The sequence below is a fragment of the Salmo trutta genome, chromosome 8 (assembly GCF_901001165.1).
Source record: "Salmo trutta chromosome 8, fSalTru1.1, whole genome shotgun sequence".
NCBI lineage: Eukaryota > Metazoa > Chordata > Actinopteri > Salmoniformes > Salmonidae > Salmo > Salmo trutta.
This window is the reverse complement of record NC_042964.1, coordinates 11,894,812-11,913,713: the sequence shown is the minus strand read 5'-3', so window position 1 is coordinate 11,913,713 and position 18,902 is coordinate 11,894,812. Positions and strand designations below refer to the sequence as shown.

General features: G+C 40.4%; 2 protein-coding genes across 2 annotated transcripts; both read right to left on the bottom strand.

Moving 5' to 3' along the window:
- Positions 1–82: 82 nt before the first annotated feature.
- Positions 83–9,927, bottom strand: LOC115198204 (proline-rich protein 36). Its single transcript, XM_029759972.1, has 5 exons — positions 9,664–9,927; positions 9,180–9,231; positions 7,233–8,460; positions 1,101–1,237; positions 83–491 (listed from the first exon to the last, which is right to left on the bottom strand). Exons 2-5 carry the CDS (start codon positions 9,192–9,194, stop codon positions 378–380), a joined length of 1,494 nt encoding a protein of 497 aa, XP_029615832.1. The 5' UTR covers positions 9,195–9,231; positions 9,664–9,927; the 3' UTR covers positions 83–377.
- A 1,036-nt stretch (positions 9,928–10,963) lies between these two features.
- On the bottom strand, positions 10,964–17,810 carry LOC115198203 (zinc finger HIT domain-containing protein 1). Its single transcript, XM_029759970.1, has 5 exons — positions 17,712–17,810; positions 14,069–14,245; positions 13,800–13,879; positions 12,507–12,676; positions 10,964–11,956 (listed from the first exon to the last, which is right to left on the bottom strand). The coding sequence occupies exons 1-5, from the start codon at positions 17,734–17,736 to the stop codon at positions 11,935–11,937; spliced, it is 474 nt and encodes a 157-aa protein (XP_029615830.1). The 5' UTR covers positions 17,737–17,810; the 3' UTR covers positions 10,964–11,934.
- Between the last annotated feature and the right edge of the window lie 1,092 nt (positions 17,811–18,902).

Sequence of the window (18,902 nt, the reverse complement as noted above, 5' to 3'; positions counted from 1 at the left end):
TCATGATGTCTCTAGACTCTGGCCATGGGTTGGATCTTATCAGTGAAGTTACACACACACACACAATACAGAGACAAACAAGTGTGTTATGATACATTTGATAATTTATTTTTTTACAGAGAGAGACCTGCTTCACCTCACCACATTGCTTTACATGTCTCACATGAAGAGGTACAGTGTGTGTGTGTATTACGGGGTGTGTGTGTTACAGTGTGTGTGTAAGTCTGTCGGTGGGTTGGCATTGGCACATGGCAGTATATATAGTGTTTGAAATTGTGACATTCAGTTCTCAACTCCAGGCCCCGGAGGGCCACAGGACTGCTAGTTTTCATTCATTTGAATTACATTATACAGTAGCTGGGGTCATCAGAGGCACTTTAACGCTTTGTCCCATTAAACAGCCTGGGACCTGCCTGTCCTCTCCTATTGGCCATGGAGTCTGAGCGGAGTGTCTGGTTGGCTGCTCCTGAGGCAGTGGCAGGGCTAGGAGTCTGGAGCACAGAGAGAGAGAGAGAGAGTCAGGAAGAGTTTATATTCACCACAGTAGGTCAATTCTCACATCTTGCCCCAAATACTTTCTGTCCTCCCGCCGTCCAGAGAAGACAGTGGTGTGACACACACACACACCTTACCGTTATGCCCCTGCCCCGTCCAGAGAAGACAGTGGTGTGACACACACACACACATTACCGTTATGCCCCTGCCCCGTCCAGAGAAGACAGTGGTGTGACACACACACACACCTTACCGTTATGCCCCTGCCCCGTCCAGAGAAGACAGTGGTGTGACACATACACACACACATTACCGTTATGCTCCTGCTCCATCCAGAGAAGACAGTGGTGTGACACACACACACCTTACCGTTATGCCCCTGCTCCGTCCAGAGAAGACAGTGGTGTGACACACACACACACTTCTTACCGTTATGCCTCTGCCCCGTCCAGAGAAGACAGTGGTGTGACACACACACACACACACCTTACCGTTATGCCCCTGCTCCGTCCAGAGAAGACAGTGGTGACACACACACTTCTTACCGTTATGCCCCTGCTCCGTCCAGAGAAGACAGTTGTGTGACACACACACACACACCTTACCGTTATGCCTCTGCCCCGTCCAGAGAAGACAGTGGTGAGTCCTTTAGAGACAGAGACGTGCTTCATAGGACGGGACTGAGATTGACACAGCTCAGTTAGCAGCTCAGGACTGGAGAGAGACAGGCGAGTAGTGCAACCTACACACACACACACACACACACACACATATACAAATGTTATTGTACACCACTACGTTACACACAGCAGCTCGACTGGAGACACACACACATTACTACTGTACTAGTATACCATAACTACACACCTACTACTAGTATAATATAACTACACAACTACAACTAGTATATTATAACTACACCACTACTAGTATACTATAATGACCAAAGTTCAACTAGTATACAATAACGACACTACTAATAGTAGTATACTATAATGACACTACTACTAGTATACTATAACGATTCCTGATATTAAGCAAACCAGACGGCATCATTTTCTTGTTTTTTTAATTTATGGCTAGCCAGGGGCACACTCCAACACTCAGACATAATTTACAAACAGCCAGATCAGAGGCAATAGGGATGACCATGGATGATCTCTTGATAAGTGCATGAATTGGACAATTTTCCTGTAGTGCGAAGCATTCAAAATGTAATGAGTACTTTGTGTTTCAGAGAAAATGTATGGAGTAAAAAGTACATTATTTTCTTTAGGAATGTAGTGAAGTAAAAGTAGTCAAAAATATAAATAGTAAAGGAAAGTACAGATACCCCCCAAAAATACTTAAGTAGTACTTTCAAGTATTTTTAATGAAGTACTTTACACCATAACTACACTACTACTACTACTACTAGTATACTATAACTACACTATCACTAGTATATGATAACTCCATTACTAATACTAGTGTACTATAACTACACTACGAGTATGCTATAACTACACTACTACCACTAGTATACTATAACTGAACAACTACTACTAGTATACTATAACTACACTACTACTAGTATACTATAACGACACTACTACTACTACTAGTATTATACTATAACTACACTACTACTACCACTGGCATACTACAACTAAACTACTACACTATAACTACACTACTACTAGTATACCATAACTACACTACTACTAAGAGTATACTAAAACTGCACCACTACGACAACTAGTATACTATAACTACACTAATACTAGCATACTATAACTACACTACTACTGCTAGCATACTATAACTACACTACTACTGCTAGTATACTATAACTACACTACTACAAGCATTCTATAACTACACTAATACTAGCATACTATAACTACACTACTACTGCTAGTATACTATAACTACACTACTACAAGCATTCTATAACTACTACTACTAGTATACTATAACTGCACTACTACTAGTATACTATAACTACACTTCTACTAGTATACTATAACTACACTACTACTAATAGTGCACTATAACTACACTGCTACTACCAGACTACAATAGCCACACTACTACTACTACTACTAGTATACTATAACTACACTACTATAACACTAGTACTACTACTACTACCACTAGTGTACTATAACTACACTACTACTGGTATACTATAACTACACTGCTACTACTAGAATACTGTAACTATAACTACACTACTACTAGTATAGTATACTATAACTACACTAATACTACCAGAGCACTATAACCACACTACTACTACTACTAGTATACTATAACTACACTACTATAACACTAGTACTACTACTACTACTACTACCACTAGTTTACTATAACTACACTACTACTACTAGAATACTATAACTACACTACTACTAGTATAGTATACTATAACTACACTACTACTACCAGAGTACTATAACCACACTACTACTACTACTACTACTACTAGTAGTATACTATAACTACACTACTATAACAATAGTACTACTACTACTACTACCACTAGTTTACTATAACTACACTACTATTACTAGAATACTATAACTACACTACTACTAGTATAGTATACTATAACCACACTACTACTACTACTACTAGTATACTATAACTACACTACTACTACCAGAGTACTATAACCACACTACTACTACTACTACTAGTATACTATAACTACACTACTATAACAATAGTACTACTACTACTACTACTACCACTAGTTTACTATAACTACACTACTATTACTAGAATACTATAACTACACTACTACTAGTATAGTATACTATAACCACACTACTACTACTACTACTAGTATACTATAACTACACTACTATAACACTAGTACTACTACTACTACCACCACTAGTGTACTATAACTACACTACTAGTGGTATACTATAACTACACTGCTACTACTAGTAGTATACTATAACTACACTACTACTACTAGTATACTATAACTATACTACTACTGGTATACTACAGCTACACTACTACTACTACTAGTATACTATAACTACACTTCTACCAGTACACTATAAATAACTACACTTCTACTAGTGTACTATACTACTAGTTTACTACACTACCACTAGTACTATATACAATAACTACACTACTACTAGTATACCATAACTACAATACTTCTAGTATACCATAACTACATTACTACTACTAGTATACAATAACGACACTACTACTACTAGTGTACTGTAACGACACCACTACTAGTAATATACTATAACGACACTACTAGTGTACTATATATACACACACCACTACTACTAGTGTACTATGCATACACTACTACTACTAGTATACTACAACTACACTACTACTACAAATACTAGTATACTATAACTACACTACTATTACTAGTTTACTACAACTACACAACTACTAGTGTACTATAGCTACACTGCTACTAGTATACTATAACTACACTTCTACTAGTATACTATAACTACACTACTACTAATACCAGTGTACTATAACACTACTACTGCTAGTATACTATAACTACACTACTACTAATATTATACTATAACTACACAACTATTAATATACTATAACAACACTACCACTACTAGTGTACTATATATACACACTACTACTAGTACACTATAACTACAATACTACTACCCGAATACTATAACTACACTACTTCTACAATAATAGTATAACTACACTACTACTACTACTGGTATACTATAGCTACACTACAACTACACTACTACTAGTAGTATACTACAACTACACTACTACTAGTACACTACAACTACACTTCTACTAGTGTACTATAACTACACTACTTCTACTAGTATACTATAACTACACTACTTCTACTAGTGTACTATAACTACACTACTACTAATAGTGTACTATAACTACACTATGACTGCCAGTGTACTATAACGACACTACTACTAGTGTACTATAACGACACTACTACTAGTATACTATAACGACACTACTACTATACTATAATGACACTACTACTACTAGTATACTATAACTACACTACTACTACCAGAGTACTATAACCACACTACTACTACTAGTATACTATAACTATACTACTACTGGTATACTACAGCTACACTACTACTACTACTAGTATACTATAACTACACTTCTACCTGTACACTATAAATAACTACACTACTACTAGTATACTATAATGACACCAGTATTACTAGTATACTATAACGACACTACTATTACTAGTATACTATACACTACTAATACTACTAGTATAATATAACTACACTACCACTAGTACTATGTACAATAACTACACTACTACTAGTATAACATTACTACACTACTACTACTAGTGTACTATAACGACACTACTACTAGTATACTATAACGACACTAGTATTACTAGTATACTATAACAACACTACTATTACTAGTATACTATAACTACACTACTAATACTACTAGTATACTATAACTACACTACCACTAGTACTATATACAATAACTACATTACTCTAGTAAACTGGGGTAAAGTCATTTTCTCTGATGAATCCCCTTTCCAATTGTTTGGGGTATCCGGAAAAAAGCTTGTCCGGAGAAGACAAGGTGAGCGCTACCATCAGTCCTGTGTCATGCCAACAGTAAAGCATCCTGAGACCATTCATGTGTGGGGTTGCTTCTCAGCCAAGGGAGTGGGCTCACTCACAATTTTGCCTAAGAACACAGCCATGAATAAAGAATGGTATCAACACATCCAGGAACAGTTTGGTGACGAACAATGCCTTTTCCAGCATGATGGAGCAACTTGCCATAAATCAAAAGTGATAACTAAGTGGCTCGGGGAACAAAACTTCGATATTTTGGGTCCATGGCCAGGAAACTCCCCAGACCTTAATCCCATTGAGAACTTGTGGTCAATCCTCAAGAGGCGGATGGACAAACAAAAACCCACAAATTCTGACAAACTCCAAGCATTGATTATGCAAGAATGGGCTGCCATCAGTCAGGATGTGGCCCAGAAGTTAATTGACAGCATGTCAGGGCAGATTGCAGAGGTCTTGAAAAAGAAGGGTCAACACTGCAAATATTGACTCTTTGCATCAACTTCGTGTAATTGTCAAAAAAAGCCTTTGACACTTGAAATGCTTGTAATTATACTTCAGTATTCCATAGTAACATCTGACAAAAATATCTAAAGACACTGAGGCAGCAGACTTTGTGAAAATTAATGTTTGTGTCATTCTAAAAACCTTTGGCCACGACTGTACACTACTAATACCAGTGTACTACAACTATACAACTATGAGTATACTATACCTACACTGCTACTAGCATACTATAACTCCACTACTACTATGAGTATACTAAAACTACACTACTACTAGTATACTATAGCTACACTTCTACTAGTATACTATAACTACACTACTACTAATACCAGTGTACTATAACAACACTACTACTGCTAGCATACTATAACTACACTACTACTAATATTATACTATAACTACACTACTACTAGTATACTATAACTACACTACTAGTATACTATAACTACACTACTACTACACCATAACTACACTACTATTACTACAAGTAGTAGTATACTATAACTACACTACCACTACTAGTGTACTATAACTACACTACTACTACCAGAATACTATAACTACACCACTACAACAATAATACTATAACTACACTACTACTACTGGTATACTATAGCTACACTACAACTAGTATACTACAAATGCACCTCTACTAGTGTACTATAACTACACTACGACTGCCGGTGTACTACAATGACACTACTAGAGTACTATAATGACACTACTACTACTAGTATACTATAACGACACAACTACTACTAGTATACTATAACGACACTGCTACTACTAGTTTACTATAATGACACTACTACTACTACTAGTATACTATAACAACACTACTACTATTAGTATACCATAACGACACTACTACCAGTAGGATACTATAACGACACTACTACTACTAGTATACTATAACGACACTACTACTACTAGTATACTATAACAACACTACTTTTAGTATACTATAACGATACTACTACTGCAAGAATAGTATAACGACACTACTACTTGTATACTAAAACTACACTACTACCAGTATACTATAACGACACTACAACTAGTAGTATGCTATAACGACACTACTACTAGTAGTATGCTATAACGACACTACTACTAGTAGTATGCTATAACGACACTACTACTAGTAGTATGCAATAACGACACTACTACTACTAGTATGCAATAACGACACTACTACTAGTAGTATGCTATAACGATACTACTACTACTACTAGTTTGCAATAACGACACAAATACAACTAGTATGCAATAACGACACTACTACTACTAGTAAACTATACCGACACTACTACTAGTATACTATACCGACACTACTACTAGTATACTATACCGACACTACTACTAGTATACTATACCGACACTACTACTCGTATACTATACAGACAATACTACTCGTATACTATACCGACATTACTACTAGTATACTATAATGACATTACTACTAGTATACTATAATGACATTACTACTAGTATACTATAATGACATTACTACTAGTATACTATAATGACACTACTACTACTATTCAGTAGCTGAGAACTGGAGAGAGACAAATATCACATGACTTTACTATCAGTACTAGACCATGGCACTGCTTCAAAACTCACCCTCTTTAGTGGGCATGGAGGGGGACAGGGGCTGTGGGGGGGAGGTAAGGGTGGAGGTTTTGATGGAGGTAAAGGGGGAGACCAGGGTGGAGCTGGGGGAGGTGAGGACATCGTTGGTGTCACAGGAGACAGTTCTCAGACCACGGCTAGCTCTCCTCAGAAACTCAGCCTGGAGCTGGGGACTGGACAGGGAGAGGGGTGGAGGAGGGGAGGAAAGAGGGGGAGGAGGGGAGGAGAAGAGGGACACAGAGGGGGAGACAGAGGGAGAGGGTTGGTGGGGAAGGTTTTGGGGTCTAGCTGAGTCGTTGTCGGGGGAAGCAGCTCTGGGAGCTCTCCTCAGAAACTCAGCCTGGAGCTGGGGACTGGACAGAGAGAGGGGTGGAGGAGGGGAGGAGGGCTGGAGGGGAAGGGTTTGGTGTCTAGCCGAGTCGTTGTCGGGGGAAGCAGCTCTGGGAGCTCTCCTCAGAAACTCAGCCTGGAGCTGGGGACTGGACAGAGAGAGGGGTGGAGGAGGGGAGGAGGGCTGGAGGGGAAGGGTTTGGTGTCTAGCCGAGTCGTTGTCGGGGGAAGCAGCTCTGGGAGCTCTCCTCAGAAACTCAGCCTGGAGCTGGGGACTGGACAGAGAGAGGGGTGGAGGAGGGGAGGAGGGCTGGAGGGGAAGGGTTTGGTGTCTAGCCGAGTCGTTGTCGGGGGAAGCAGCTCTGGGAGCTCTCCTCAGAAACTCAGCCTGGAGCTGGGGACTGGACAGGGAGAGGGGTGGAGGAGGGGAGGAAAGAGGGGGAGGAGGGGAGGAGAAGAGGGACACAGAGGGGGAGACAGAGGGAGAGGGTTGGTGGGGAAGGTTTTGGGGTCTAGCCGAGTCGTTGTCGGGGGAAGCAGCTCTGGGAGCTCTCCTCAGAAACTCAGCCTGGAGCTGGGGACTGGACAGGGAGAGGGGTGGAGGAGGGGAGGAAAGAGGGGGAGGAGGGGAGGAGAAGAGGGACACAGAGGGGGAGACAGAGGGAGAGGGTTGGTGGGGAAGGTTTTGGTGTCTAGCTGAGTCGTTGTCGGGGGAAGCAGCTCTGGGAGCTCTCCTCAGAAACTCAGCCTGGAGCTGGGGACTGGACAGAGAGAGGGGTGGAGAAGGGGAGGAGGGCTGGAGGGGAAGGGTTTGGTGTCTAGCTGAATCCTGGGGCGAAAGTGATGTTGAAGATCTCATCGGAATGATGAGGATTTCTCCAACTGGATGCTGAAGGACAGGACAAGAAAGAGAGAGAGAGACAGAAGAGAGAAAGAATGAGGTAGAGAGAGAGAGGGGGGTTGGTGTATGATCAGTGGTGGAAAAATTACCCAATTGTCATACTTGAGTAAAAGTAAAGATACATTAATAGAAAATTACTTGAGTAAAAGTGAAAGTCACACAGTAAAATACTACTTGAGTAAAAAAGTCTAAAAGTATTTGGTTTTAAATATACTTAAGTATCAAAAGTAAATGTAATTGCTAAAATATGCTTAAGTATTGAAAGTAAAAGTAAAAATAATTTCAAATTCCTTATATTAAGCAAACCAGATGGCACCATTTTCTTGTTTTTTTAAGGATAGCCAGGGGCACACCAACACTCAGACATAATTTACAAACTAAGCATTAGTGTTTAGTGAGTCCGCCAGATCAGATAAATGTATGAATTAGACAATTTTCCGGTCCTGCTAAGCATTCAAAATGTAAAGAGCACTTTTGGGTTTCAGAGAAAATGTATGGAGTAAAAAGTACATTATTGTCTTTAGGAATGTAGTGTAGTAAAAGTAGTCAAAAATATAAAAGTAAAGTACAGATACCCCAAAAAAACTACTTAAGTAGTACTTTCAAGTAATTTTACTAAAGTACTTTACACCATTGGGCATGATGATCAGACGTTCTGCAACAGATACTGTTCCATTGAATCACAATAAAATATTCCGATATTTTACCTCTTTCCTCTCCATGGCAGCAGCAGTATCAATGGGGGTCTGGGCTATAGCCCTGCACACAGAGAAACACACACACAACATGTTCACACAATAATCTGTGCAGTGTGCACACCTCTTATCCAATCGGTTTTGCGCTCCTCAGAGAACACAGAGTTTGGCCAATCAAGGGCTGATGTCTATAGACAGTGTTGAGGGGATTTTCAGCATCAAATAAATCATATAAAAAGAGCGAAAATAAACATTAAAATAAAATCATGCTTCTCTGGGTGAAAACTGCGTTATTTGGCTATACCCGTTTGAAATGGACGCCAGCGGTTGCCTATAGTTTATTGTGCCTCATGATCACCGCGCATTGAAAGAGGGATTCATCTGCTCGCGGTCTCTGCCATCCCCCGATAGTGGTTTAGGGTTTGGGTAGGGTATTCGGATCCAAGATCTGTGTTAAAAGGACGAACCATACACCCATTCATTCAAGTCTACTCACCTTGCGCGCTCCAGCGATCGACTCGCTTGACAGCTCGAGGAGCCCCGTTCCGCTACTAGCTTTGCTTGACAGTTGCTCGCGCCACGTTACTGGATTTCCGTACACACAACACTCCCTCACCGGGCAAAGTCTGCCGTGCGAACATTGACCGATTATTGTACCGAGCCTAGCGCAGTCATCCGCCATTTTCACAGCGCCCGATGCAAGCGCAGCTTTCACTCGTTAACAGGAGAACTCAACCTCCCAGTTCTGTAAATGGGCTACAAACACACACATACAGCCTACTCCGACCAGGGGGGGTTCTGGGGGGCAGGGGGGTACCAGTGCCCCTGTGACAACAATTTTGGACCCCCTTGTGGCCCCCCTAAATGTGGAGTATGAAATCATTTTTAAATAACTAATTTTTGCTATCGTTCTTTTTTTACATCCGTTATTAGACAGTGGCAACTCGGGAACACTAATGATTATGAACATGGTCTTTTGCCTGCTAATGCAGTGAAGAAAACGATATGACAATAATAACGTCTAATGTAACTGGCCCCTCTAACAGTACAACTGGCCCCAGCTTGGCCCCCCCAGTTGAAATGGTCTAGAACCGCCACTGACTCCGACGTCCTCTGTGTCAAATCAGGCGCTACCTTCACTCTCTCCTCCACCGGTCGTCACTATAGTTAGCACAGCCACAAAGTCATAAACCCCGCCTATTTCGACCATTTCTCATCTTTAAACGATTTTAAACCTAATCATACCCACACTACTGCTGACCTTATGCCTAACCATAAATTAAGAGCACAAAGCTATTTATTTTATTCATGAATTTTTACAATATAGCCAATTTTGACTTTGTGGCTGTGGTAACTAGTGGAAACCCCCTAATCTGCGTGCATTAATAATTAACGTCCCTTTACAGCTGAGGTTCAGGGGTTGTTGCCCTTAATTACCACTTGACAACCCTCCCCCCAATATAATTATATAACATGCAATACATAAACATATAATCATATACTTTACCACTGGTAGCCTTTAGTCAGTTATGCAGAAGGGTGTGTGTTGATGTCAGGATGCGTGTGAGCAGTGGTTTCAGAAAAAGGAAGTTGTTTTAATCCTCCTGGAAGCAGATAAGCCTACAACTTGTTGTTCCCTCTAAGAACATTCTTCCTAACAGGACAGAGCTTATAAACAAACATCTGTATACAAACCTGAACCAGGGTACACACACACACCAGTCAAACATGTACACGCACACACACACACAGAGGAGGTTACGCTATAGCATAAAGGTTTACAATACACACACTGAGTCATAATCAAACATGTTTAATTAAATCATTATAGCAAAGTCAGACAGACCAAACAGACAAAGATAGTCAGTCCCTGGGATCCCCCCCACTACACAAACCCCTCCCTTCCTCCTGCCCAGTCTCCGCAGCCTTCAGACCAGTGGCGTGTATTCATGGATGCCAAGCTTCCCCCAAAAATTGACCAAGTACATTTTGGAAGCCAGCTTAGATTTTGGCATCACTCCTATCAAAACGCACTGAGAGCATACGTCATTGACAGAAACAAATTGAATTGTTGCATCTCGTTGTGTTGTTGTCCTCTGGTGGCTAGCTAGCTAAGTTGTCCCCTTCTTAAATTAGCCATGGATGGAGATAGGGATTTGTGGTTCTACTTAATTCTCCGTACCAATGATTATAACGGCGATTCTGTTCCAACCATAAATTCATACAATGTTGTGCCCCTGGCCTGAGAGGATGGAAGTTCAATATGTAGCTAGATGTAGAAGGCTAATGTTAACTAGCTAACATTTCCCATGAATAAAAGTTAAGCTAGCGAGCAAGCATTTTAGCCAGGTAACCGTGGACAACAAAAAAATAAGTGTGTACTGTATGACAGAGTGATAGACCTATTCGTGAAGTAATATGAATTAACAAGTTATAGAGCAAACAATGCAATTATCACAACACATAGGTTGTAATATGGCTTTTTTTCTGGCTTCCCCAGTGATTTTACCCACGCACCACTGCTGCTTCAGACCCTACTCCACAACACTGACGTCACACTGCAGAGTGCTGAGCCACTGTGTGCATGTTTGTAACTTTCTGGTAGCGTTCCCCATTACTTGTCTGGTAGTGTTCTCTCCATAGCATCTCTGGTACACGGTCATTATCTGTAGCGCCGTTCCTGTGTTGTAACATTCTATACAGCTACAGGTGGAGGAATTTACCATCCCCATTTTGTGAGCATGACCAGGTATAGTCAGATCAGCTGCTACAGAGTCATCTTCAGACACCTGAGAGAGAGAGAGAGAGAGGAGAAGAGAAAGAGAAAGAGAGAGAGAGAAAGAGAGATGTGAGGCTAAGGGTAGTGGGGTTAATATACAATCCTGTGTGTGTGTGCGGGGGGGGGGGGGGGGTGTAGTGTGTGTGTTGCATTCATGTTACGTAGCCTCGCTGTGTGTAGACAGCGTATGGAACAGTGTGTGTATGTATGTGTGTTAGAGCTGGGCGATATGGACAAAAAAATGTATCGCGATAAATTGCCTAATTGATGCGATAACAATAAATTGAACAATAAGTTAATAACAATGTGCACCACAGTTTTTCTTGTATTATCCTTTAAACTACTACTATTGGTTTGATGGTTGTAGCCATCAATTGTCACATTAACAAATCTGTCATATTAGCGAACGCATTTCATTTCAAACTTCACATTTCTTTAGTATAGGCTACTTATCGTAATGAACGACATCAACAAAATGGCTGAGATAAGTGATCGGTATGGTTGGTGTCGATCATTTTCAGTTTATGGTCCCAGCTCTAGCGTAGTGTAGTGTGAGTTACCTGGTCTCTCTGTGCGTGAGAAGACAGCGCGTGGAACAGTAGCGCCCCCCACAGGAGCAGCAGGTGTAGGAGGAGGGGAATCCACAGACGGAGCAGAACAGACGAGGGGGGAGCGAGGAGGGAGGGGCTGCAGCTGACAGGTAGTTAGGCTCCTCCCTCTCAGACACATTCTGCCAATCACAACACAGCAAGGACAGGGTTAGCCTCTCAGCAAAGACGGGGGCTACAGATGGGTTAGCGAACAACGCGCTCCCTTGGGGCAGAAATCAGCGTATTGTTGTGATTCTGGATGGCCAGATTGCTAGCAAAAATGACAACAAACTGCCATGTGGGGAATCAGCTTGTTTTATATTGTTCTTGAGGTGTTCTGACTGATTTCATATCAATGCTAATATGGCTAAAATTCGTTAGCTAGCTAACCAACAACTGTATTTGAGAGGACACAAGAGCTCATTGTGCAAATGTATGTTTTCAATAAACATTAGAGACGAAATATAGCTTACATGTTGTCAACAATCTAAGCCAACCCTGTCTGTTTTGCATGCATTGGTTTTGTTGCTAAACAACTAACCAGTCTATGGGAAGATCTCAATTCATGATTTCAAGGGAAATTATTAGTATAAGAAATATGGTGGAAGCTCCCACTAGCCAATTCCTCCACCAATCCAATGCTTTTAGATTTGTGGGTAGTAGTGAATGGGTTTACTTTGGGGCGTTCTGGATCAGACAAGGCTTAAGTTTACTTTTTTGAATTTAGTGAATGAGTTCAAACTTCAGGAGAAAGGAGATATTATTGGTACGCACCCAGGGTCACGTTCAGAAGTCTCTATAGAGCTGACGTCATTCCTTATTCTACGTGAGAGAAATGTGCTACATGGCATTTAGCAGACACTTTTATCCAAAGCACTTTACAGTCACGCGTGCATACATTTTTATCGCTTGGGTGATCCCGGGACTTGAACCAGTTACAAGCATCATGTTCTACCAACTGAGCTACAGAGGACCATACATACGAGGGTTAGCGTCAATTCCGTTTCAATTCAGAAAGTAAACGAAACTCCTATTCAACATTTCCCTTACTGAAAAGCATTGGAATTTCAGTGTACTTCCTGAATTGACTGGAATTGACACCAACCCTGATACATACCATCATAATGTATTTCTATCTGAACGTTCTGTCAGGATGCACCCCTCTGCACATGATGCTGGTGTGTTTCAAATGACACCCACTTCTCTATATGGCGGACTACTTGTGGGGTTAGAGGTCAGAGGTGTTCTCATTCTATTACCTACCTCTTCTTCTAGTAGAGTCTGGAAGTTTTTGCGAAATCTCTGTTTGAAGTGATCACCTCTAGTTTTCCTCTTCTTCTTACCTAGAGACAGACAGAAAGAAAGAAAGAGGGAAGGAGTGAAGAGAGGCAGGAGAAGAGGGAGAGAAAGAGAGAGGAGGAGGATGAAGAGATGTAAGAGAAGGGAGGCAGAAGTACACATGAACAAATTAATATAGAGCTCTCCACCAAACAATAGCACTGGGCAGGTCTAAAAGGTGTTCCCTCACACACCGGGTTCCTCTCCTTCGCTAAAGGCGGGCAGGCGGGCGGTAGGACCAGATGGAGGCAGGGAGGAGAGAGGGTCATCCTGGAAGTTGTCCTTCTCTAGAGCATCCAGCTGGCGATTTAACCTCCGCTGGCGTGTTGCATCGTCCAACACACGCCTCTGTCCTGCCTCCGCTACACGGGCTGGGAGATAGAGGGAGTAGGGGTAGTGAGGGAGAGAGATGTTTTTATTCAAATATCCAATACCTCTAGTCATATGGATTAAGTCATTTGAGTCTACGTTGGGCTCATGTTTTAAAGGCCGCCAACAAGTGCTCAGCATATGTGGGATCTATTGGAAAAGCATTCCAGGTGAAGCTGGTTGAGAGAATGCCAAGAGCGAGCAAAGCTTTCATCAAGGCAAAGGGTGGCTACTTTGAAGAATCTCAAAAATAAATATATTTTGATTTAACCTGTTTGGTATAGGGGGCAGTATTGAGAATTTTGGAAAAAATATGTTCCCATTTTTAACTGCCTCCTACACCAACTCAGAAGCTAGAATATGCATATTATTGTTCAGGTTTGGATAGAAAACACTCTGAATTTTCTAAAACTGTTTGAATGGTGTCTGTGAGTATAACAGAACTCCTATGGCAGGCAAAAACCTGACAAGGCTTCAAGCAGGAAGTACCCTGTCTGACAAGGAGTCGTGCGTCTTACCTCTTTTTATTGAAAAGTAAGGATCTTAGCTGTAACGTGACAATTCCCAGGGCTCCAATAGGCTCTCAGAGCCCGCGAAATAACTGAAGGTTTACGAGGGAACCTCAGGTTGAAATATATTATCGCCTTTTGTAAGTGGATGCTCGGAGGACCTTTCAATGATGCGCGTGCATGAGTCGCTTCTGAGGAGAAATTTTATTCGGCTGTTTAGGCTCAATGCATACTCCCGGTCGGAATATTAACACTTCTCTACGACATAAATGGCATAAAAATTGGTTTTAAACAGCGGTTGACATGCTTCGAAGTACGGTAATGGAATATTTAGACATTTTTGACACGCCAATGCGCCATGCGCGACACCGCGAAGAAGCATTCTAGAACTCACGAACAAAACGTCGCTGTTGGAACATAACGATGGATTATTTGGGACCAAACCAACATTTGTTATTGAAGTAGAAGTCCTGGCAGTGTATTCTGATGAAGAACAAGCAAGGTAAGAACATTTTTCTTATAGGAAATGTGATTTTGGTGGAGGCTGAACTGGGTGGGTATCTAAATAGCTAGCCCTGTAATGCCGGGCTATGTACTTAGATTATTGCAAAATGTGCTTCATCCGAAAAGCTATTTTAAAATCGGACATATCGAGTGCATAGAGGAGTAATGTATCTATAATTCTTAAAATAATTGTTATGCTTTTTGTGAACGTTTATCGTGAGTAATTTAGTAAAATCACCGGAAGTGTTCGGTGGGAATGCTAGTTCTGAACGTCACATGCTAATGTAAAAAGCTGGTTTTTGATATAAATATGAACTTGATTGAACAGACATGCATGTATTGTATAACACAATGTCCTAGGTGTGTCATCTGATGAAGATCATCAAAGGTTAGTGCTGCATTTAGATATGGTTTGGGTTTATGTGACATGATATGCTAGCTTGAAAAATGGCTGTGTGATTATTTCTGGCTGGGTACTCTGCTGACATAATCTAATGTTTTGCTTTTGTTGTAAAGCCTTTTTGAAATCGGACAGTGGGGTTAGATTAACGAGATTCTTGTCTTTAAATAGCTGTGAAATAGTCATATGTTTGAGAAATTGAAGTTATAGCATTTCTAACGATTCAAAAATCGCGCCACTGGATTGAAGTGGCTGTTACGTAGGTGGGACGAAATCGTCCCACATGTACCAGAGAGGTTAACACTTTTTTGGTTACTACATGATTCCAGATGTCTTCCATTTATTCTACAATGTAGACAATAGTAAAAATAAAATAAAAACCCTTGAATGAGTAGAGAATATTCAGAAATATAAAAAAAATCCATATTTTGTATCGAGTGAGAAATTCCAGCTTGCATGCATTTACATATTTTGGTCCACTGTGTGACGCGCTGTCATCTACTTCTACACATGGCCGTGTAGCTTAGAAAAGAGCTGGACACAGGCATTTATAAGATACTTTCTTCATTCTCGATTCCGAAGAAAAGTGTATCGCCAGGTTAGTTGAATGTGTGCCTGCTATGCTTTACTCAGACCTGCTTTCTTAAAGCTGCAATAGGGTCAGACAAGTTTCCTGTGTAGATTAAGACGCAGCGGAGCCAGCGCGAGATATGGCTCGGAAAACGTTCCTCAATCCATGGATGAGAAATGCATTGTACTCCGAATTGTTGCATTATCCCAACTGTTATACCGAGATAATTGTACGACTGCTAGTTTAAGTAAACTGCTGTGTTTCGTTCTCATTCTAGCTAACAGTAGCCACTGCAGCCAATCTCTCATTCCATTCAAAGTGGTTTGGAGGCTGGATAATTTTTTTGGGGGGGTGGATTAAAGTGCACAGGTAGCCTAGTAAAAGACCCATTTGAAGTAATTGTTTGAAAATCAGATGTAAACATCATGACTGGTTCTGTTTGCCACAAAAAGTAATACATTTTTAAAGTTAAATCTCAAATCTTTACAACTCGTCCCACAGAGATCCTATTGAATTAATAGGGATTCAATATGTAATTCTATGATTCGGCCCATACATGTTTTTGGTTTAGGAGGTACTGTATAGCGAAGAAATTAAATCTACTTTCACCCCTGCTTAAGCTACACGTCTGGCCGACCCTAGTGCAGCTGTATGCAAGTGGGTCAGATCGGGTGGGTATAATTTGTGGAACGTTCCAACAGGAATCTGTTCCAGAAGCTTCGTAAATAACAAGATTGCCAACAACGCATACAAAGTTAGGGAGTGGGCCATTTCATTAAATTTGTCACTCACCACGTTTATTCAGAAAAAAATTCTGTCTTCACTCTGGTAGCCTATGGACAAACATTAAGAATAAGCTACGTGGTGAGTTGTTTCCTATTCGGCAGCTAGTTAGCTAGGTGAATTGATCATGCTACTTTGTATGCGTTGTTTGTTGGCAACCTTGTACTTTACTACGTTTTTGGATCGTATTCTTGTTGGAACATTCCACAAATTATACCCACCCGGTCAGATCTGTTGGCTAGGTTTACACTAGCTACATATCAACGACTATCACACAGGTGGAACAGCTATAGCCTGGCTAGAATAGCTAGTAATAGTCGGACTAGACGATGATTTATTAGCTAACCTTGCTGTTGGAAAAGTACTGAAAGTTACTTTCTGTTGTCATGTACTTCCTCTCATTGCAATTGAATACCTTTATCGCCTGCTTTCTAGGTTAATATGAGATACTATACTGAAACATATAACTAGAGTATGTCAAACGTGCTCACAACCGGTATTTTTTGTGATGATAGCGCATCTGCACGATCTGGACACAACACCACCAGGTTAGCCAGTTAGCAAGCTCAAGTGACAAACGAACGGTTGTTTGTTAATTGAATTGTTATTGAATTATTGACTTGTGAACTCAAGTTACGTATTCGACATAGTTATTATAATCAGAAGCAACCATTTCAGTAAGAAAAGAAGGTTAAACTCACCCGAAGACTTCTTTTCAAACACCATTTGATCCTTTCTACTTTAGCAGGAAACGTGTTCGGATAATCTACGTAGGCCTGCAGCGAACAATTTGTCCCAGATAATTTTCTTGCGCGTTTCTCTTCGTGTGACATGGTCGCCTTCTTGTGGTATGTATGAGCACGGAATTAAAATGATATTTCTAGTAGTAAGAAATAGATAAAATATGATCATATAGATTATGATAACTTCTTGACCCAAATAAATACACCGGCATATAATTTAGCGCTATTAAAATGTTAAAACTTTATTTCTCAATGGTAACAAATCATTTACATTTGTACTAATCACGAAATAAAAATCAAATCAAAGGGATGACATACTTTGAGAGCTCTAGAGTCTTCTAGAAATGAAATAATTAAAGTATATAGGCCTACATACCCTTACATGAAACCCCCAAAACAATGGAAGGATTATGGAATGTAAGAAATAAACAAATTATGATTTTTATTTTTTTTATTTGAACCTCTAAACGTCTAGGGAGAATTGGTTCCATGGAAATATACTCTGGAATAGTGGTATATGCAGTGAAAACATTGTTTACTATGCAAAAACCTGGATGTGGGTTGGTCGTACCTGTAGCAACATGGGACAGGCATATCTGAGTGCATACACATAACCCATACAGTGCATTCGGAAAGTATTCAGACCCCTTGACTTTTTCCACATTTTGTTATGTTACAGCCTTATTCTAAAATTGATTAAATCGTTTTTTCCCCTCATCAATCTACACACAATACCTCATAATGACAAAGCGAAAACAGGTTTTTAGAAATGTTAGTAAATGTATATATATATATATATATATAAAAAAGTAACTTATTTACATAAGTGTTCAGACCCTTTGCCTGTTTCCATTGATGATTTATTTTTTAAATGTTTTTATTTAACCTTTATTTAACTAGGCAGGTCAGTTAAGAGCAAGAAGGTAGAGACAACAATACATCACACGAAGCTACCACAACTGTCAGTAAGAGTGTCCATGATTGAGTCTTTGAATGAAGAGATGGAGATAAAACTGTCCAGTTTAAGTGTTTTTTGCAGCTCGTTCCAGTCACTAGCTGTAGTGAACTGAAAAGAGGAGCGACCCAGGCATGTGTGTGCTTTGGGTATCTTTAACAGAATGTGACTGACAGAACGGGTGTTGTTTGTGG

Bases quoted from the DNA above. Each gene is read 5' to 3' on its own strand.
- LOC115198203 (XM_029759970.1), bottom strand. From the start codon at position 17,736: ATGGTGTTTGAAAAGAAGTCTTCGG. The intron at 14,246-17,711 runs GTGAGTTTAACC...TCTATCTCCCAG, and splicing joins GTTTGAAAAGAAGTCTTCGG to CCCGTGTAGCGGAGGCAGGA. The intron at 12,677-13,799 runs GTAGGTAATAGA...TGTGATTGGCAG, and splicing joins AGACTCTACTAGAAGAAGAG to AATGTGTCTGAGAGGGAGGA.
- LOC115198204 (XM_029759972.1), bottom strand. The intron at 1,238-7,232 runs GTGAGTTTTGAA...GTGTGTGTGTAG, and splicing joins CTCCATGCCCACTAAAGAGG to GTTGCACTACTCGCCTGTCT. The intron at 492-1,100 runs GTAAGGTGTGTG...TCTGTGCTCCAG, and splicing joins GACGGGGCAGAGGCATAACG to ACTCCTAGCCCTGCCACTGC.